At 46.8% G+C, this 19,113-nt stretch overlaps 2 protein-coding genes across 2 annotated transcripts in view; one reads left to right on the forward strand and one right to left on the reverse strand.

Annotated features, from left to right (window-relative positions):
- Positions 1 to 616: 616 nt before the first annotated feature.
- The window catches only part of DCAF1 (DDB1 and CUL4 associated factor 1), a 466,661-nt gene continuing 448,164 nt past the window's right edge, over positions 617 to 19,113 (reverse strand). The window contains exon 24 of the mRNA XM_029599562.1: positions 617 to 687. Coding sequence (XP_029455422.1) covers positions 632 to 687 — 56 coding nt within the window. The 3' untranslated portion in view covers positions 617 to 631. The remainder of the gene's footprint in view (positions 688 to 19,113) is intronic.
- RBM15B (RNA binding motif protein 15B) lies at positions 11,617 to 14,707 on the forward strand. Its single transcript, XM_029599563.1, has one exon. It carries the CDS (start codon positions 11,825 to 11,827, stop codon positions 14,447 to 14,449), a length of 2,625 nt encoding a protein of 874 aa, XP_029455423.1. The 5' UTR covers positions 11,617 to 11,824; the 3' UTR covers positions 14,450 to 14,707.

Raw genomic sequence — 19,113 nt, forward strand, 5'->3', positions numbered from 1 at the left:
CTTTCCACTTTTCTAATGCTTGGAATACATCTGGTTTGGGCATCCAAGATGGTATTTTTAAATAATCTTCATGCCTAATGTAAATTCTTAACTTTTGCAGCTACTCCTTTGTTTTTCTTAACCATTTTCCTCATTTTATCATAGTCACCTTTCTGAAAATTGACATCGCACATGAGAATAAAAATGCCATTCTGGATACACCAGATGTGCTCCAAACAACTACATAGTGACCCTCTGGGCATTTTATTGTCTCTGCCTTATGACTGCGCCATTTCAATTTTTGCAAATATTTTTCATCAATTTTTTGTTGCCCTTGCTCAAAAGTTCTCCATAACATTTGTGTGAATTTGCACACTCCTTGCATAACAGTTTATGGAACCTCTTGTATGTAAAGGCCCAATCAAACTATGGCAGGAGATCCTGTGTGTATTTAGGGACCTAGTGTTGGAAATGTACAGAAAGATTAGGCAATTCCAGGAGCAAATGAGGATTAAACATCATACCAGCCTAGCTCCTGAACCAAAATGGAAAATTCAAGCAGCCTACCATGCTCCTAGGCAGTGGCATGCGATATTTACTAGGAGCAAATTTAGTAAATGCGTCACATATTAGTGCAATGTCTAATTTTTACCTAAGTTCCCACATCTGCAAGGTGAGTGGTGGAGGTCAAGATCCACTGCTCTGATCCTGAAAAAAAGAAAATGTAGATTTTATGTAAAATCTATTCAATTTTAAAAAATGTTTATTTAAAATAAAATATTTTTAAATTATATGGATTTGAACTTTTTTTCTATCTTCAATTCCAAGGTATTTTTCCTGAAATGGTGTATACTTTGTCTTCCATTTATTTTTCAAACTACGTCTTCCTCTCTTCTTTTCTCTTGCCTCTCACTGTCACTCCAGTCACTTGTCTTCCAGTCCATTCCCCCCCAAAATAACAGAGGACTTTTCTCTCACCTGCCTTACTCTTTCAAATTCTGTAAACTCCAGTCCTTCGCCCCTTGCTGCTTCTTCTCCTACCCCTTCATTCCTCCCCATTATTCTGTTTACTTTCTAGTCTCATTTCTGCATCCACTCATGCCTCCTCTACCCTACCATTCTATCATCCCATCCACTCTCACCTCTCTATTGCCTCATTTCCTAGCGTGTACCCAGATGGACTCAGGACCAATGGGTATAGTGTACTCCTGATAGCAGATGGGAGACGGAGTCAGATTTCAAAGCTGACGTCAGCCTACATATACCCGTCAGCATGCTCAGCTCTTCAGTATTTCTCTGTCTCCCATAGCAGATGCGGACACTATTCCACACTAGTATAGTGTTAACAATTACAGCAAAAGTAGAGAAATCTACAGCAAAAAGAAAGAAATGTACCTTTAAGAAGAGTCCCACTCTCCTGCGGTGAAACCTAAGGGTCCCTCCCCAGTCGAGAATGCGTGAGGTGATTTCCGATATCCCTCAGAGGTGTGCCTTGGTCCCGGCGTGGACTTAGCCCCCAGAGTGGCTGAAAGGCAGCGGGTGCGCATCTGAGAGCGGCGGTGAAGGTAAAACCCTCTCCCCCTGCAGTTGGAGACCGTCCGATACACAAACGGTAAGCGACGAGACCAGGTAAGAAGGAAACTTTACTTTAAGGTCTCTGGTCTCCAGAACGCAGATCGCCATACCAATTCTGCGCAGAACTCTGAGCCGAGTGCACATCTGAGCCGCGCATAAATGCCATGCGCATATCTATGGCCGTGCACATTACTACGGGCGCGCACAAATGCCAGAATGCCCCTGGCCACTGACCCTATGGTGGAACCAAAGAGGAACTCTATCTTGGTGCCCTTTCGTAAGGCCTTATGCTACTATCCTATGTTGGAAGCAATCCAGGAACTGATTGACCTGGAATGGAATGCTCTGAAGGCCAACTTCAAAGGGGGGGTGACCCTTGGAAGCCCTATACCCCCTGGAACCTGCGGCCAAGGAGCGCCTGCATTCCCAAAAGTGGACGCTATGGCTTGTGCAGTCTCAAAGTGAACAATGATTCCTGTTGAGGGAGGAGCGGCCCTGAAGGACAGACGATTGGAGCCCATCCTTAAGCAGGCTTTCGATACAATAGCAATGACGCTGCAGATTGCTTTCTGCTGTGCACTGGTAGCACGTGCCTGATTACTCCTCTCAAGAGATGCAAATTTGGCTGGAAATACGATGGAATCTGTGGCATCCTTCCTCACTGACGCAAGCTCAGACCTAGTGTGCACCCCAGCCAGAGGCGTTGCCTCGGTAGTAGCAGCCAGAAGACAACTATGGCTACGAAATTGGTCTGCGGACGTGACATCTAAAGCAAATCTCACGAGATTCCCCTTAAAGGATCTCTCTTGTTTTGGAGAAGTTAACCAACCAATGGGGCGAATCTCCAGTGCCCCGACTACCGGAAGATAGAGATAAATGACCCCAACATTCCTCCCCCAGAAGGACCTAGGCCAGAAGTTCACAGCACTTTAGACCCTACAGGAATTCAGCCCCAGGAACCTCGCCCCTCCAGAAGGAACCAGTTCTCCCGGAGCAGACACACCAGACACACCAAGAGGGGAGCAGGACCGGGAGACAGGCTCCAGCCGTACCCCACATGAGAAGAGACCGGCCCAGCCACAGGAAGAAGCCATAGGGGGTCGACTTGCCCTCTTCTACCAAAGATGGGTCGATATAACGTCTGACAAATGGGTCCTAAATATCATGAGAGGGGTACTCTCTCTGGAATTCCGCTGCATCCATTGAGACAAAGTTATGATATCACCCTGCCGCTCCCACTCAAGAGACTGGCAGTAGAAACCACATTAACAAGACTACTCAGTCTGAAGGCAATAACTCCTGTGCCCACGCCCTAGCAAACGACTGGGCGCTATTCCATCTCGTTTATCGTTTCCAAGAAGGGAATGGTCATTCCGACCCATCTTGGATCTCAAAAACGTCAACCATCATCTACGGATGCCACATTTCTGCAAGGAAACCCTGCACTCCATTATAATGCCAGTACAACCGGGAGAGTTCATAACCTCCCTGGACCTTTCCGAAGCCTATCTTCACATCCCAGTTCATCAGGATCACCAGTACTTCCCATGTTTTGCGATACTGGGTCACTGTTACCAGTCCTGGGTGCTTCCTTTGGGCCTAGCAACCGCCCCCAAGACCTTCACCAAATCATGGTGGTCGTGGCAGCAGCACTGAAGAAGGTTGATCAGGGCAAAATCTTTGGAGGAAAACAGGCAGGCGACCAGCAGAGTCAAGAGCCTACTGCAGGAGAGCAGATGGGTCGTGAACACCAAACAGAACAGTTTTCCTTCCCCCGAGGAGAAGAAAACTGAAGTAACAATCATGACAATTGATGACCAATGCATGCCTCAAGATATGGGACTACCTTCAAGCCTGCGGCTCGTGTCATCAACCCCGGAGGTCGTTCCATGAGCAAGTGCCCACACACGACTGCTCCAGCACTCCCTTCTGTCACGATGGAATCCACTGTCCCAGGACTACCCAATTCACCTCCAACTACTAGCAGAGGTTCAGGCTCAACCCCAATGGTGACTACAGGAAGTCCACCTAAGCAGAGGAGTAAGCCTATCCCCACCGAACCAGATCGTGCGAGCCTGCGAGGGTGGGGAACCCACTGTCAGGAACTGACGGTCCAGGACAAGGGAACAAGAAAGAGAGGCGGAATGGAACATAATCCGCCTGGAAGCTCGAGCTTGGATTCAGCCAGACTCCGGGGCAAGTCAATCAGAATAATGTCTGACAGTGCAACAACAGTGGCTTACATCAACCGCCAGGGAGGAACCAAGAGCCGGCAGGTGTCTATGGAGATAGACCCTCTCTTGGCAGGGCTGGAGATAAACTTATGAGGGATCTCAGCCTCCCAATTTGTGGGAAAAGATAATGTCTCAGCAGACTACTCCAGCAGAGAGAGCCTAGACCCGTTGGAATGGACGCTGTCGACCACAGCCCTCCAACTGATAGTAAATAGTTGGGGCCTCCCAGCTTTGGATCTACTGGCAATCCGGCTCAATGCCCGAGCTCCCAGGTTCTTCAGTCACAGAAGAGAACCACAATCCTGGGGACTCGATGCTCTTGTCGAAACCTGGTCCCAGGAAGACTTATTGTATGCTTTCCCATGGCCACCACTGGGCAGAGTCATCCGCAAGATAGAGCACTACAGGGTACTAGTTTACTAGTCGCCCCTGATTGACCAAGACAACCATGGTATGCAGACATGCGAAGACTACTTGTGGGGAACCCTCTATGCCTACCTCCACACAGGGATCTCATCCGGCAGGGCTCAATCCTCCACGTAGGTCCGTCTTGATTCTCTCTTACGGCCTGACTCTTTGAGAGGCCCAGCCTGATGAATCACAGTTACACAAGGCCGTGATGGACACTCTGCTTCCAGCGCGCAAGGTCTCCACATCCCTGCCTTACATACGGATCTGGAGAGTATCCGAAGCCTGGTGTAAGAACCGCGGGATTCTCTTGCAGACAGCCAATAATCCATGATCCTGGAGTTCCTGCAGGATGGTATGAAGAAGGGGTTGGCACTCAACTCCTTCAAGATCCAACTTGCCACACTGACCGGCTTCACTACTGAAGTAGACAGCATCAGACTAGCAACCCATCCAGATATGTCCCACTCCTGGAAAGGGGTTAAACAACTCCGACCATCCCTAAAGTGGCCGGCACCTCTATGGAATCTCTACCTAGATGGGACTTCCTGCAGACCAACTCGTGGTCTGCCACCACGCCTCTTAACGTTGAAGGCGGCATCCTTGGTGCTTCAGCTTGTTGCATCTCCAAACTCAGGCACTATCGTGTTGGGAACCGTCCCTAGGCTCACACCTAGAACCATACAACTGCGCACAGTCTCCTCTGTCTTACCGAAAGTGGTTTCCCCAGTTTCACGTGAACCAAACCATCTCGAGACCATCTTCAGATGAACATAAGGACTCTGAAGACTCTGCCTCCTTTACCATCTAAATGTTGGCAGACTCCTAGTCAGATATCTGAAAAGATCGGGACCTATGCGCAAAACTGATCGCCTGTTCATTCTTCACAGCGGGAAGGAACAAGGGGAAGCGGCATCGCGGGCGACCATAGCCCACTGGATCAACAAAGTAATTAAGGCAGCATACATAGAGGCAGGAAAACCATTACCTCTACAGGTCAAGGCACATTCTACAAGGGCCCAGGCAGTCTCCTGGGCTGAAACCAAGCCGCTTTTGCCAGCTGAGATCTGTCGGGGGGCGACATGGTCCTCCCTACACACCTTCTCCAGGTTCTACTGCCTGGATGTTCAGGCCAGGGAGGACACAGCTTACGCAAGGGCAGCACCAAGTGGGCCATGGGCAGCCTCCCACCCTGTAAGGAAGTAGCTTTTGTACATCCCATTGGTCCTGAATCCATCTGGCTACACGCTAGGAAATGGAGAAATTACTTACCTGATAATTTTGTTTTCCTTAGTGTAGACAGATGGACTCAGCATCCCGCCCACGGCTGCTCCAGAAATAGAGAACCTCTGATATCAAATCTCGAGACTGAGCAAGTAAGGGTAAATCATGGCCTACCTCTAATCCAAGATGCCTGCAGTTGCCCAGGTGTCGGCGTTCATTGTTTCAGTGCACTGACGGTCTCCAGTTTCAAATTTTTACATATATATAATCAGTTGAACCAGTTCAAGGTCAAGCAAGGGTAATCAAGTATTAAGCCACATATATCCACACTGTTTTTTCGAAGAGAATACTGAAGAGCTGAGCATGCTCATGGGTAGATGTAGGCTGACATCAGCTTTGAAATCTGAGGCTGTCTCCCGTCTGCTATCAGGAGTACACTATACCCATTGGTCCTGAGTCCATCTGTCTAAACTAAGGAAAATGAAATTAGCAGATAAGTAATTTCTCCATTTCACACATTCAGTGTTTCATCCCTTTTCCTTTCTCACACTGCTCTTCCCCATCCTTGTTTCCCTGCTGTTGTCCCTCTGCATGCCTCCCATCCCACCACTTTACCAGTATTGCACACCCTCTACCTTCACATATTGCCTTCTGTACTGCAGCCCAACCTACCTTCAACCAATGCCATCCATACCACCACCCCTCAACACTACTTCTCCTTCAGATGCTTCCTCCTCCACCACTCCTCCACCTGCCCATTCACACTGCCCCACAAGATGTTGCTTCTGGCTTTCCAGTCCCTTCTCTTGCAACTGCAGGTCTGCAATTAAAATGCTGCCTGAGCCCTGTAGACCCCCATGAGAGGCTTCCAAGAAAACTAAAAAGTCATGGGATAGGAGGCGATGTCCTTTTGTGGTGTGCAAGTTGCTTAAATACAGGAAACAGAGTAGGATTAAATGGTCTGTTTTCACAGTGGGAAAAGGTAAACAGTCGCCTGCCTCTGCAATCTGTACTTGGACCGGTGCTTTTTAATATATTTATAAATGATCTGGAAAGGGGTACGACGAGTGAGGTGATCAAATTTGTGGATGACACAAAATTATGCAGAACAGTTAAATCTCAAGCAGATTGTGATGAATTGCAGGAAGACCTTGCGAAACTGGAAAATTGGGCATCCAAATGGCAGATGAAAGTTAGCGGGCAAAGTGATGCATGGAGGAAAAAATAATCCTTGCTGTAGTTACACAATGTTAGGTTCTATCTTAGGAGTTACCACCCAGGAAAGAGATGTAGGGGTCATAATGGATAATACATTGAAATCGTCGGTCCAGTGTGCTGTGGCAATCAAAAAAGCAAACAGCATGTTAGGACTTAAGAAGGGGATGGAAAATAAAACAGAGGATGTCATAATGCCTCTGTATTGTTCTATGGTGAGGAAAAGCTAAATAAGTTAGGGCTATTCAGGATGGAGGGGAGATATAATAGAAGTCTACAAAATCATGAAAGGACTTGAACAAGTTCATGTAAATTGGTTATTTACTTTCAAATAATAGAAGGACCAGGGGGCAGTCCTTGAAGTTAGCAAGTAGCTCATTTAAAACAAATCGAAGAAAATTCTTTTTCACTCAGTGCATAGATAAGTTCTGGAATTCATTGCCAGAGGATGTGGTTACAGCAGTTAATGTAACTGGGTTTAAAAAAGGTTTGGATAAATTCCTAGAGGATAAATCCATAAACTGCTATGATGGTATGCCAGATTGGCATCTCTTATGTGCTGACAATCCCACATGGTCAGCTTCCCTCTGTTCCCCCTCAATGATAAGAAAATAAGAACATAAGAAGTTGCCATACTGGGTCCATCAAGCCCAGCATCCTGATTCCAACATTGGCCAATCCAGGTTCCAAGTACCCAAAACATTAATTACATCCCATGCTTCCAATGCCAGTAATAGCAGTAGCTATTCCTTAAGTCAATTTGATTAATAGCAGTTAATGGACTTCTCCTCCAAGAACTTATGCAAATCTTTTTTAAACTCAGCTACACTAAGTGCCCTAACCACATCCTCTGGCATCAAATGCCAGAGCTTAATTGTGCATTGAGTGAAAAAGAATTTTCTCCGATTAGTCTTAAATGTGCTACTTGCTAACTTCATGGAATGCCCCCTAGTCCTTCTAGTATTTGAAAGTGTAAATAACCCAGTCCCATCTACTCATTCAAGACCTCTCATAATATTAAAGACCTCTATCATATCCCCCCTCAGCCGTCTCTTCTCCAAGCTGAAAAGTCCTAACCTCTTTAGTCTTTCCTCATAGGGGAGCTGTTCCATCCCCTTTATCATTTTGGTTGCCCTTCTCTGTACCTTCCCCATCACAACTATATCTTTTTTGAGATGTGGCGACCAGAATTGTACACAGTATTCAAGGTGTGGTCTCACCATGGAGCGATATAGAGGCATTATGCTATTTTCCGTTCTATTAACCATTCCCTTCCTAATAATTCCTAACATTCTGTTTGCTTTTTTGACTGCTGCAGCACACTGAGCTGATGATTTTAAAGTATTATCCACTATGATGCCTAGATCTTTTTCCTGGGTGGTAGCTCCTAATTTGGAACCTAACATTGTGTAACTACAGCAAGGGCAACAACGAACAGGGCAACAAGGAACCCAAAAATCAACATGGTCACGGTGGGCTCTGGTAGAGTAAGAGCGGTGATATGGAAACACCTGCTCTCTCAAGTGACACAAGTACAAAACGCCTTATCTGAATCACATAAGTATAAAGCTGTGGTGAAAGAGATAGACATGGTATCTGAAAAGAAAGAAGAAACCCAATGCATACAGAAATTCCAAAATACAATCAATAACCAAAGAAAAAAAGCTCATTGTGCTGGGTGACTCTGTCATCATAGGCACTAATTTAGGAACTCTTCTAGAGAGAAACACTACAGTCAAATGCCTTCCAGGATCATTGGCCGGCAGAAATGCTATTCAGATAGTCAAAACGATCCAAGAAGAAAGCAAAGACTCTAAAGCTGTTATTATCATCCATCTGGGAACCAATGACCTTGCTAGTAACAGCATCCAAGTGGTACAGAGAGATTTCCAGTCTCTAGCGAAGAAGATTAGACACATGGCCACAACCATCGCCTTTTCAGAAGTGTTACCTGTTCATGGTAAGGGGAAGGAGAGGCTAAGCCATATTGATAACGTCAATGTATGGCTCAAATCCTGGTGTAAAGAAAAATATTTTGGATATATTGGAGGATGGGGCCGTGTATGGAACAGAAAAAAGCTCTTTGTCAAAGATGGCTTACATCTGTCTGTGGAGGGCAAAAGGATCCTAAGAGATAAATTCAAATCCTGTGTCATAAGGCAGTTAAACTAGAGGATGGGGGTGGCAGTAGGACATTAAAATGTCACCCCTCAAATACAAATGCAATGAAAAAGGGCAAAGGAGATAACAAAAGTCAGCTAAATAAGTCACAAAGGGAGTCCAAGAAAAGCAGTAACCTTTACCAGAATAGCTGGAAAGCTATGAGCACAAATGCTCGTAGTTTAGGCAATAAAATCCCAGATCTGCAAGCCCTAATGGTGGAGGTGGACTTGGACATTGTTGCTGTCATGGAGACGTGGTTCACGGATTCACATGATTGGGATATGGCGATACCGGGATATAACTTAATAAGGCAGGATAGCGAGGACAGAAAAGGGGGAGGAGTGGCTCTTTATGTCAAAAACAATATCCAAGCATCTGAACTGCAAGGAAGATGGGGCAAAGAAGAAGCTTTATGGGCCGTCCTAAAAAAAGGATGATGGGGCATCTGTTTTTATTGGAGTGGTTTACAGACCTCCAACTCAAATGGAAGTACTAGACAGAGATCTGGTTGAAGACATCCAAAAGATGGGGAAGAAGGGATTGTTGGAGATTTTAATCTGCCGGATGTAGACTGGAGAATCCCTTCTGCAGAATCTAACAGTAGTAGAGAGTTAGTGGATACCCTGCAAGGAGCTCTGTTCAAACAAATAGTAATGGAACCTACGAGGGAGGGAGCTATACTCGATTTAGTGCTCACTAATGGAGATAATGTCTCTAATGTCCAGGTGGGCGCCCACCTCAGCACCAGTGATCATCAAATAGTATGGTTTCATATCACTAATAGGATACAGAGAAGTTACACAAAGACCCGAGTTTTGTGTTTCAAAAACTCACTTTGTTGAAATGGAGGAAGAACCTGGAGGAAGAAAGAGAAGGCTGGGAGAAAACAAGAGATGTGGAACAACAGTGGGCCAAACTAAAAGGAGCAATTACTGAAGCGACTAATATATATGCTAGAAAAGTAAAGAAAAGCAAGAAAAGAATGAAACTTATCTGGTTCACAAAGGAGTACCTGGAGTACCAAATGGCCGCTGTGCCTGGAGGCTCATGCCCTGCCCCGCCCATGCCCCTTTTTTCGAGCCCTGGGACATATGCGTGCCGCCAGGCCTTTTGAAAATAGGCATGGTGTGCGTAGGCTTTGAAAATCTACCCCTAAATGTTCACCTGGTTAATGCGTCTCCAACATTGCTCTATGCTTTAACGGCAAGAGGAAATGTGGAAAAAAGAATTTGCATTCAGGTAACAACCAACAAGGTAGCACAGTCTGGATAAACAAATAAGCGTGGGAGTAGATTGCTTGTTGCGTGGTTACTACCCTAAACCAATTAAGCCTGATACTTCACTTTGAATGCATATCTAGCACAGCTCACTGCTTCAATGGCGGGGCGAATGAAGAAATAGGATTTACATCCAGCCAACATCTAACAAGGCATTGATCTGAGCAGTATGAGTATACAAACATCAGGGTAACATGCTCGATACGACGGATACTACCCTCAACCATTAAGCCTTATACTTCACTTTGATACAGCGCCAACACTGCTTTCTGCATCAAGGGCAGGGGTGGAAGGAAATTGGAATCAAAAAGCTACCACTAAGTGCCCTGAACTCAGCAGTTGGAGTAACAGATAATTATGAGAAAATAAGTGTGAAAACTTGCTGGGCAGAGTAGATGGGCCTATTGGTCTTCCTCTGCCGTCATGTCTATGTTTCCACAATGTAGTTCCTGAAAACAATATGCCAGCTCATGCTTATGAATAAAAGTTTGCATATGATGAGGCCACATTGGGTCCCATAGCTCCACCCTATACTTGCAGAAGTGTAACACTGGAGATGCCTAGTTTCCCTTTCCTATACTACTCTAGCTCTGGTTGCTTCACCCATGTTAGGTGATGTGTCACCTCTCTCCCAAGAAAAACATACTAAAGGTGCAATGGTCGTTGACTTTGCCACTTCTCCCAACCATCTCACAGATCAAGGCAAAGTGACCATTTGGGGGTCAACTTAACAAAAATGTTCTGGCCATAGAATTTTTTAGCTGAACTTAGGTCCCTAAATTTTTGTCTGAAAATTCAGCAGATTTCTAAAACGTAGGGAACTAGATTTAGGTCTACAATTTATTTGCCTAGAAGTGAAGTGCTAAGTGCTGAAAATCAGTGCTCAGTACTAACTCTTTATACCTGCTCTAATTCCATGTCATTGCTGCTCACTTTTTCTGCTACTCAGTTTAGGTGTTCAGTCCTAGTCAGTTTTTAAAGAGACTGATTCAGGTGCATAACTCTTTTAAAACAGCCCTTACTGAGGAGTTTTCATACTTAATCTGCAACCTAGGTCTTTCTCCTGTTTCTTTACCCTACCTTACCTCCCTCTATAGTGGTGGTGCCTACAGCCCGAGTGCTTTGGAAAATCTGAATCAATTACCCTTCATACTATCGTTTATAAAGTCGTGGAGCAAACTAACATATGTGGATGTAACTTTCGACAGAAATAGTAATGCAAGGTTATGAGTGGCTTGTTCTGAAAAACAATGGTCAGAAATCTCGGAAACTCATGCAGAACAGGGTTTGATGAATCCTAGGGTGATTTTAATTAAAGGTACCACGATCTGCAAAAAATCCAAGCCCTACCCAAACCTGTTGCTGGCTAAAAGGAAGAGTGCAAAGACACCTGTCTAGGAGGCTCGTGTTGCTTTTCATTTGTTAATAAAGTGTGTTGTAAGTTAAAGAAAAAAAAAAAAAAACCAGGCTGGCTTGGTCACGTGAACGGGCGTTTCCCCCTGTGCAGATTGTAGCGCGGCCGCCGCCGCCTCCGCGCTGGGTGATGACGTAACACAGGGCCCGCGGGTCTCCTTCCTCCTCTGAGCCGGCGAGGCGGGCCTACACCTTCCTATTGTCCAAGATGGCGGCGGCGGTGGTGTCGGTGTCCGAAGGGGCTGCGTGAGGGCGGAGGCGGCGCGGAGGGAGGACAGGGCCGAGCCAGAGATTCCGCGGTAGGGCGAGGTGGGGCGGGGCAGCGGAGAGCCAGCCATGAAGCGGCAAGGCGAGCGCGACTCCAGCCCGAGTCGGGCGACTAGCAAGAGGCCGCGTGAGCGGGAGAGAGAGCGAGAGCGCGAACGGGACCGCGACCGCGAGAGGGAGCGGGAGCGGGAAGGCGGGAGCCGGCGGGAGGACGGGACTTCAGCGCCCACCGCATCTGACAGCAGCAGCAGCAACAGCCGGGCCTATCACAAGAGTTCGGGTCTTGGTAGTGGCGGCGCCGGCGGCGGCAGCAGTAGCAGCACCAGCAGCAGCAGCAAGCGACAGGCCCGCAGCGGCAGCAGGGACCGCGAGAAGCCGAGCTCCCGTCGAGATGATCGGGCGGCCGCGGCGGCGGCGGCCGCCGTGGCGGCGGACATCAATCACCGGCTCCAGCATTTGACCGAGGTGGCTGCCAACATGCGCCTGCCCATGCGAGCCGGGGCGGCGGCGGCGGCGGCGGCAGCTGCCGTGGTGGAGCCCGCGGACAGGGTCACCGCCAGCCTCATGGAATACAAAACCCTGCTCATCAGCAACCTGGGCTCGCAGCTCTCCAACGAGCACATCGAGGACGGCCTCTTCCACGAGTTCAAGAAGTTCGGCGACATCAGCGTCAAGCTCTCGCACACGCCCGAGCTGGGCCGGGTGGCCTACGTCAATTTCAGGCACCCTGACGATGCCAGGGACGCCCGGCACGCTAAGGGCCGCCTGGTACTATACGACCGACTCCTCAAAGTAGAGCCCGTCTTCTCGCGCATCCGGAGCACCACCCCGCCCGAACTGCCCTTCCTGCCCCTGCATGGCAGCTACCAGTTCAAGCAGCGCTCCCTGTCCCCCGTGGCCAATGCAATCAGAGACCAGCGGCCTCGCCACGCCATCTACCCCCTGGAGGCCGTGGGACTCTCACGGGAGCGGGAGCGGGCCTTGGAGTACTACAGCATGTACGATGAGCGGGGCCGACCGTACAGCTACGCTGTGCCTGAGGAGGATCTGATGCCCGAGGACGATCAGCGAGCCACCAGAAACCTGTTTATTGGTAACCTGGACCACAGCGTCACCGAGATCGAGCTGAGGCATGCATTTGAGAAGTATGGCATGATCGAAGAGGTGGTGATCAAGCGTCCAGCCCGGGGACAAGGGGGCACTTATGCCTTCCTCAAGTTCCAGAACCTGGACATGGCTCATCGGGCCAAGGTAGCCATGTCAGGCCGTGTCTTTGGCCGCAACCCCATCAAGATTGGCTATGGCAAGGCAAACCCCACCACACGACTGTGGGTGGGTGGGCTTGGTCCCAACACGTCACTGGCAGCTTTGGCCCGTGAATTTGACCGCTTTGGCAGCATCAGGATTATTGATTACGTGAAGGGCGACAACTTTGCCTACATCCAGTATGAGAGTCTGGACGCAGCACAGGCAGCCTGTGTGCAGATGAGGGGCTTCCCTCTTGGAGGGCCCGAGAGAAGACTGCGGGTGGACTTTGCAAAAGCCGAGGAGGCACGGTACCCGCCACAGTACCCACAGACTGCAGTGCCTGTTCCCTACGAGCTGCTTCCTGATGGCTATAGCCGACACCGCAGCCTGGAGGCAGATCTGCGTGTGAGAGACAGGACTCCCCCACATCTGCTTTATTCTGACCGCGAGCGTCCCTTTATTGAGGGTGACTGGAGCAGCCCCCTCAAAGCCAGTGAACGCAGAAACAACCTGGAAAGCTACAGCCGGTTGGCCCGCAGCCGGAGCGGTGATCGCTGGGGCAGTGACAGTGAGCCCAAGCCTTGGGCTGAGAGGAGGAAGCGCCGGAGCCTCTCCAGTGAGCGAGGACGGGCAGCCCACTCACCTTACGAGGACCGGGCCAGGACCAAAGCAAGCGGGCAGACTTCAGAGCGCAGCCCGGACAGGCCACGGAAGGAGAACCACAGCAGTGAGAGCGGGCTAGAAAAGGATCAGACTGTGCCTGAGGAGAAAGGTCGCCAGGACACCATTGAGCCTTCCCCTCTCAGGAAGCGAGAGAGCGAACGCAATCATCGGGCTGCTGAGGCCGAACCAAAGCCCAAGGCAGCCGACGAGCCCAAAGCTGAGCCCAAGAAGCCCAAGACCTTAGTGGAGTATGCACATACCCTGCGGCTCGCATGGACAGGGCACCTGGTGCTCAAGAACAGCTGCTTTCCCACTTCTATGCACATCTTGGAGGGTGACCCAGGGATCCCCAACGCCCTCCTAAAAGACTACACATCTGGTGGCAAGTTAACCCAGCTCAAGATCGCCCAGAGGCTACGGCTTGACCAGCCCAAGCTGGACGAAGTCACTCGCCGGATCAAACAAGGGAGTCCAGATGGGTTTGCAGTGCTTCTGGCAACACAGTCTCCACAGGGGGCAGTAGGCACAGAGACCGCCCTCCCCACAGAACCCGGCATCCAGCGACGGCTCCTCAGGAACCTGGTGTCCTACCTGAAGCAGAAGCAGGCTGCCGGTGTGATCAGCCTGCCTGTGGGGGGAGGCAAGGGGAGGGAGGGCACGGGCATGCTGTATGCCTTCCCCCCAGGGGACTTCTCCCAGCAGTACCTGCAGGCGGCCGTGCGGATATTGGGCAAGGTAGAAGAAGAACATATGGTAATAGTTATAGTAAAAGACGCCGCCTGAGCTGCATTCACCCTTTCTCCAGCTCCAGGTTTTCTTTATGCCCCATCCTTAAAGCCAGATTGCTGAGGGCAGATTTTTAGCAGAAACCTGCAACCAGACTCTGAATTTTAGTTCTGATTTTTAATGTTCTCTAACCATTTGAATGGCGTCCAGTTTTGTTTTTATCTGTGACATTGTCCACTGTGTTTTTCTGTATTCATTTTTAATTACTTGTATGGAAAGTTGTCAGTAAAGCCGTGATCACGGATGGATTTGTAACATTGTTGGGTGCTTTTTTTTTTCTGCTTGTAGTGCCTGTCCTGTTGCTGCAAGTTTAAGTTAAGGGACTGGAACTCTAAGAGAATTTCCACTCCTCAGGTTGTACCAACCTCAGTTGTATTGCCTTGTAAGTCATTTTTGAAATTCTTTTTCCTTCAAGCAGTTTCAAATGAGATGAGGCACACATCTAATGGTGGGATGGCTTTTGCAGTGTACTGGCATCCATGCTCTATATTTTAAGGATGTCTTTATTTGTTTTTTAAGAATTTCAAAAATAACTTAAAGTACAGTTTTTACTGTTTTGGGGTTTGTTTTTTTTTTAATAGGGGAATGGCTTCTTAAAATGCAAGCTTTCTAAATGTTGAACAATGCATGTTTCCTTTTATAGCATCTATTACCTCTGGACTGTATTTGAATCTGTAGCTTTTCAAGTGAATATATAGTAGGAATCAACAAAATCTAATTTTCTTAGCCTGATTTGCAGGGAATTGCTATTTTTAAAAAAATGGAAAAAGAAAAAAAAAAAATCTTGTTCTGTAGAAAATGGCACATTTTTACAAATGATCTCTAACATTTTATTTTCATTACATGTGGCCATAGTTAAGATTTGAAAAACACGTTGGCAAAGCCAGGAAATAATAGGAGTAACTGAAGAACAGAGGAAAGGGTTTTTTGGGGTTTTTTTTTTTTTTGCTTAGTCCATATTTTTTGAATAAGGTAGTAGTGATTGTGTTGGTGCCTAAGAATGACAACTAAGGACCTGTTCACACAAGGCCATGCTGCACTGGAAGAGCTTGAACAAACCAGCCGTTTCATGTCACGAGAACCTGGAATATGGGAAAGCAGCACTGGGGTCAAATTTCTCATTTCTAGCATAGTCACCAACTACTGGAGAATTAATACAGGAAGCCTTGTTTATACATATTCCTAAAAAACAGATTGCAAACACAGAAAAGCGAACATGTGACAACATGTGTTTCATTTATACGTCCGAGGAAGAAGCTGGAGTAGAGGACATGTCAAAACATCTCTGCTTTTCTGTATTTGGCTTGCACTTTAGATAAATATGTACAAATTTGACTTCATGATAGCTGTTTAGTAGGTTTCTGAGTGGCCCGCCAAAGAGAGGTTTTGGATTTTGAGCTTGTCAGAGCTTTGTTGCTTGTGTATAGGGAAAGGTAGTAAAGTATAATGTACATAAAGCAGTGGTTGGTAGGAGGAGAGAAATGAAGACTGCATGTTAAGACAAGTGGATGTAGGCCCCAAGCTTTCCCTTCTTCTTCCCCAGCTGACAGTATGCAATCACCCACTTCCTCTTTCCCCCACTAGGTCCATGCAACCTCACTCTCCTTTTTCTACAAAGCCAATACCAGGCACTTGACTCCAACTATTGCTACTAATAATTTATATAGGAATAAAGTGTACAGAGTGCTGTCAGATACACATAATAGACAGTTTATGCACCATGGACCTAACAGTCTAATTAACAGATGAAGTACTAATGACAGAGCTGTTTTCAGTCATGCGTAAGAGAGATTTGCATACAATAGAAGCAGTGCATACATCTCTCTCTCATGCATATTCATTGTGCATAATCATGAAAACCTGACTGGCTAGGAGTGTCCCATGGACTGGTTGAGAAGCACTGCTTTAGAGCAGTGTTCCCACACCTGTCCTGGAGGACCCCAGCTAGTCTGGTTTTCAGGATCTCCACACTGAATATACATGAGATAAATTTGTTCTTTTCTTTGCTGACTAGGAAGGGTGCGTGACATTGGTATGTTCAATGTCTTGAAATATGCAGCCCTAAAGTTTGTGAGGCCTAGTGTAGTTCTACTGGCAAAATGAAAAAAATTTGTAAAGCACCTGTCGTTTTTGCTCGTATCATCACATCAGGACCAACAACTAGTCTAAGCGGAGCAGAAGCAGGGAGAACACAGCTGCAACTTTACAATTCAGCTCCATTGATGTAGACAGTAAAACATGGAGGACTATATTCGGTGCCACTTAGCTGCTGGATAAGTTTAGACGTGTGTGGCTAAGTGGTAGCAGCTGAATATGTGCCTGGGATCAGTGATCACCACTTAGCTGGCTGTTTATCTGGTTAAATAGCTGGGTAAGTAGAGGGTGTAACTGGGAGGAGTTGAGTTAGCCAGATAAGTTATCTAACCCAAGTAAATCTGGTCATTCCACAGACCTGTCCTAAAGTTAGCTGAATATGGACCTCATGATTTGTCAGAAGCAGCTGGGGACTTGCTGCAAAGCTGTTGTATTAAAGACCATTTATGCTTTTCTCCCAGTCTACATAACCAATAAAAAAGTAGTAATAGCAGAGGCCCAGCAGTTCGTACTCTGTCAAATCTAGTCATGAGCCACATTAAAAATGCCAAGTCATTTCTGTTGCTACAACAGCATTTTACCCACAGAAATGGGCTTTATGAAACTGCCACCCACTACACAGGTAAAATTATACAGCTTCCACCACCTACACATCTACCTGTATATAGCAGGGATAGGGCAGGCACCAATACATGGAGTTAGGGATTTTCAGAATTATGCATATTAATCAGAAAAAGTATCCATGGAAAAAGGCACAGATCTCTGCAAGGACTTTTTCCAGGGGCAATTATGAAAGCAAACTTACCAATGGAGTTTGCACAAATACAGGAGATTTGATTATTGACCAAAAATCTACAAGGCAATACCCACCTTTGGGGGAGGAGAGTGGGAAGCATGGGACATGATGGCTGCTTTCTGGCCCCTTTCTAGTTTGAATTGATTCTGCAATTTTTGCACAGTAGGGTCTGGACATTTAACAGCTGCATGCAGACTGTACAAGACAGTAATTATTTGTATTCTTTAAAATGAGACCTTCAAAACAAAGCTGGGACATGCTAGCATTGAAAGAATGAGTGATACATGCTCACTTAGCATGAACCTGGAGAAGGGGTAGTAATGTCAGAAACTACATATTGTTTTGCCTCTGATGGTCAATGACATGCTTATTAAGGTGACGCAGCTTCTAGTTGGCTGCTGCCTTTGGCACATTCTAATAATTAGCATTAAAAAGTATAGAAATTGTATATATTTTTAAGTTTGTTGGGAATTGGAAATGTGACATTGTATGCAGAAATGTACCGAAATAGTGGTTCTCTCAAAAGCACAAGTCAGATTGTCAGGCTCTCCCTAATATTTATTAGGTATTTGTAGCCACTGATCTAAGAACCCTGTTCATTTGCATAGTTTGGGTACCAAGAAAAACAGACTTGTTCAGAATGTTCAAGAACTAGATTATAATCATTCAGTCGTAAAACATCTAGAACAGTGTTTCTCAACCCAGCCCATGGACCAGCAGCGATCACTGGCAGCACTTCTGCCAGTCATGGAGCAAATGGGATCACAGATGGATGAGACTGAATCAGGCTCTACCCTGCAGCTGCAGAGGCTGTATATGTACTTCAGCCAGGAGCACACCCAATAGACTTTTCCACCCCCTTGTGAACCTTTTTTTTTTTTTTTGCAACTGCGGCTGGACCCAAGGACCCTTTTAGAGACAGGAGAAGCTGCAGCTGAGCATTTGAGCTGGTGTGAGACTGTCAGTGTCTGCTCCAATCTCAAGACACTCGGAAGGGGATGAGGCCAATGCAAGGCCTGCAAGCAGAGCCGATACTAACTCAGTCTCACACCAGCTTGTTAACATTGAGCTGCAAGCGCTCCCCTCACACAGATCAGGCCCAACTGGAAAAAAAAAAGTGTCTGGGGAATGGGGAGTAGTGGCTAGTAGTGTTGCAGCCTGGCAAGGGGAGGGAAAGGAAGGGATTTCTTATTTAATGTTGAACTGGTGGCTACCTGGCAAAGAAATAAGGGATTTTTTTTTTCTTTTTCTAAATGACCAACTGGTAAATAACGAGATGGTTTTTTTTTTCCCCAAATATCAATTGGTGGCTTACCCTGGAAGAGGGTTTTTATTTTCTAATTTTCTTCTTAAAATAAGACAAACCAGCTGCAGGGCTGACACAGGAGATTAAGGAGCAGGTGGGGAAAGGACTCTCTCTACTCCAGCCCCCCAATTCATGAGCACAACTGGCCCATGTAATTTAAGGAAGGCAGCTAGCTGGTCGCTGGCATACAAAAGGTCGAGAAACACTGATCTTGAGTGTAGGAGAAATATTGACATATCTAAAACCCCAATGATTTACTTTTTTTAAAGTGGGATTGTGAACATGCCAAATACTTGGATTTCAAAAGCTGGATTCTAGAAGCAGTACCTGAAGGCCCTGCCCAAAATATTTATTCTGAACATAAGAATTGTGAAAACCGGGTCAGATCAGAGGTCCTTCTAGTGCAGCATGGCAAGCAGTAGCTGTTTAGAGGAGGTATATATATATATATATATATAACACCCA

This window comes from Rhinatrema bivittatum, chromosome 4, assembly GCF_901001135.1.
Source record: "Rhinatrema bivittatum chromosome 4, aRhiBiv1.1, whole genome shotgun sequence".
Lineage (NCBI taxonomy): Eukaryota > Metazoa > Chordata > Amphibia > Gymnophiona > Rhinatrematidae > Rhinatrema > Rhinatrema bivittatum.

Bases quoted from the DNA above. Each gene is read 5' to 3' on its own strand.
- RBM15B (XM_029599563.1), top strand. From the start codon at position 11,825: ATGAAGCGGCAAGGCGAGCGCGACTCCAGCCCGAGTCGGGCGACTAGC.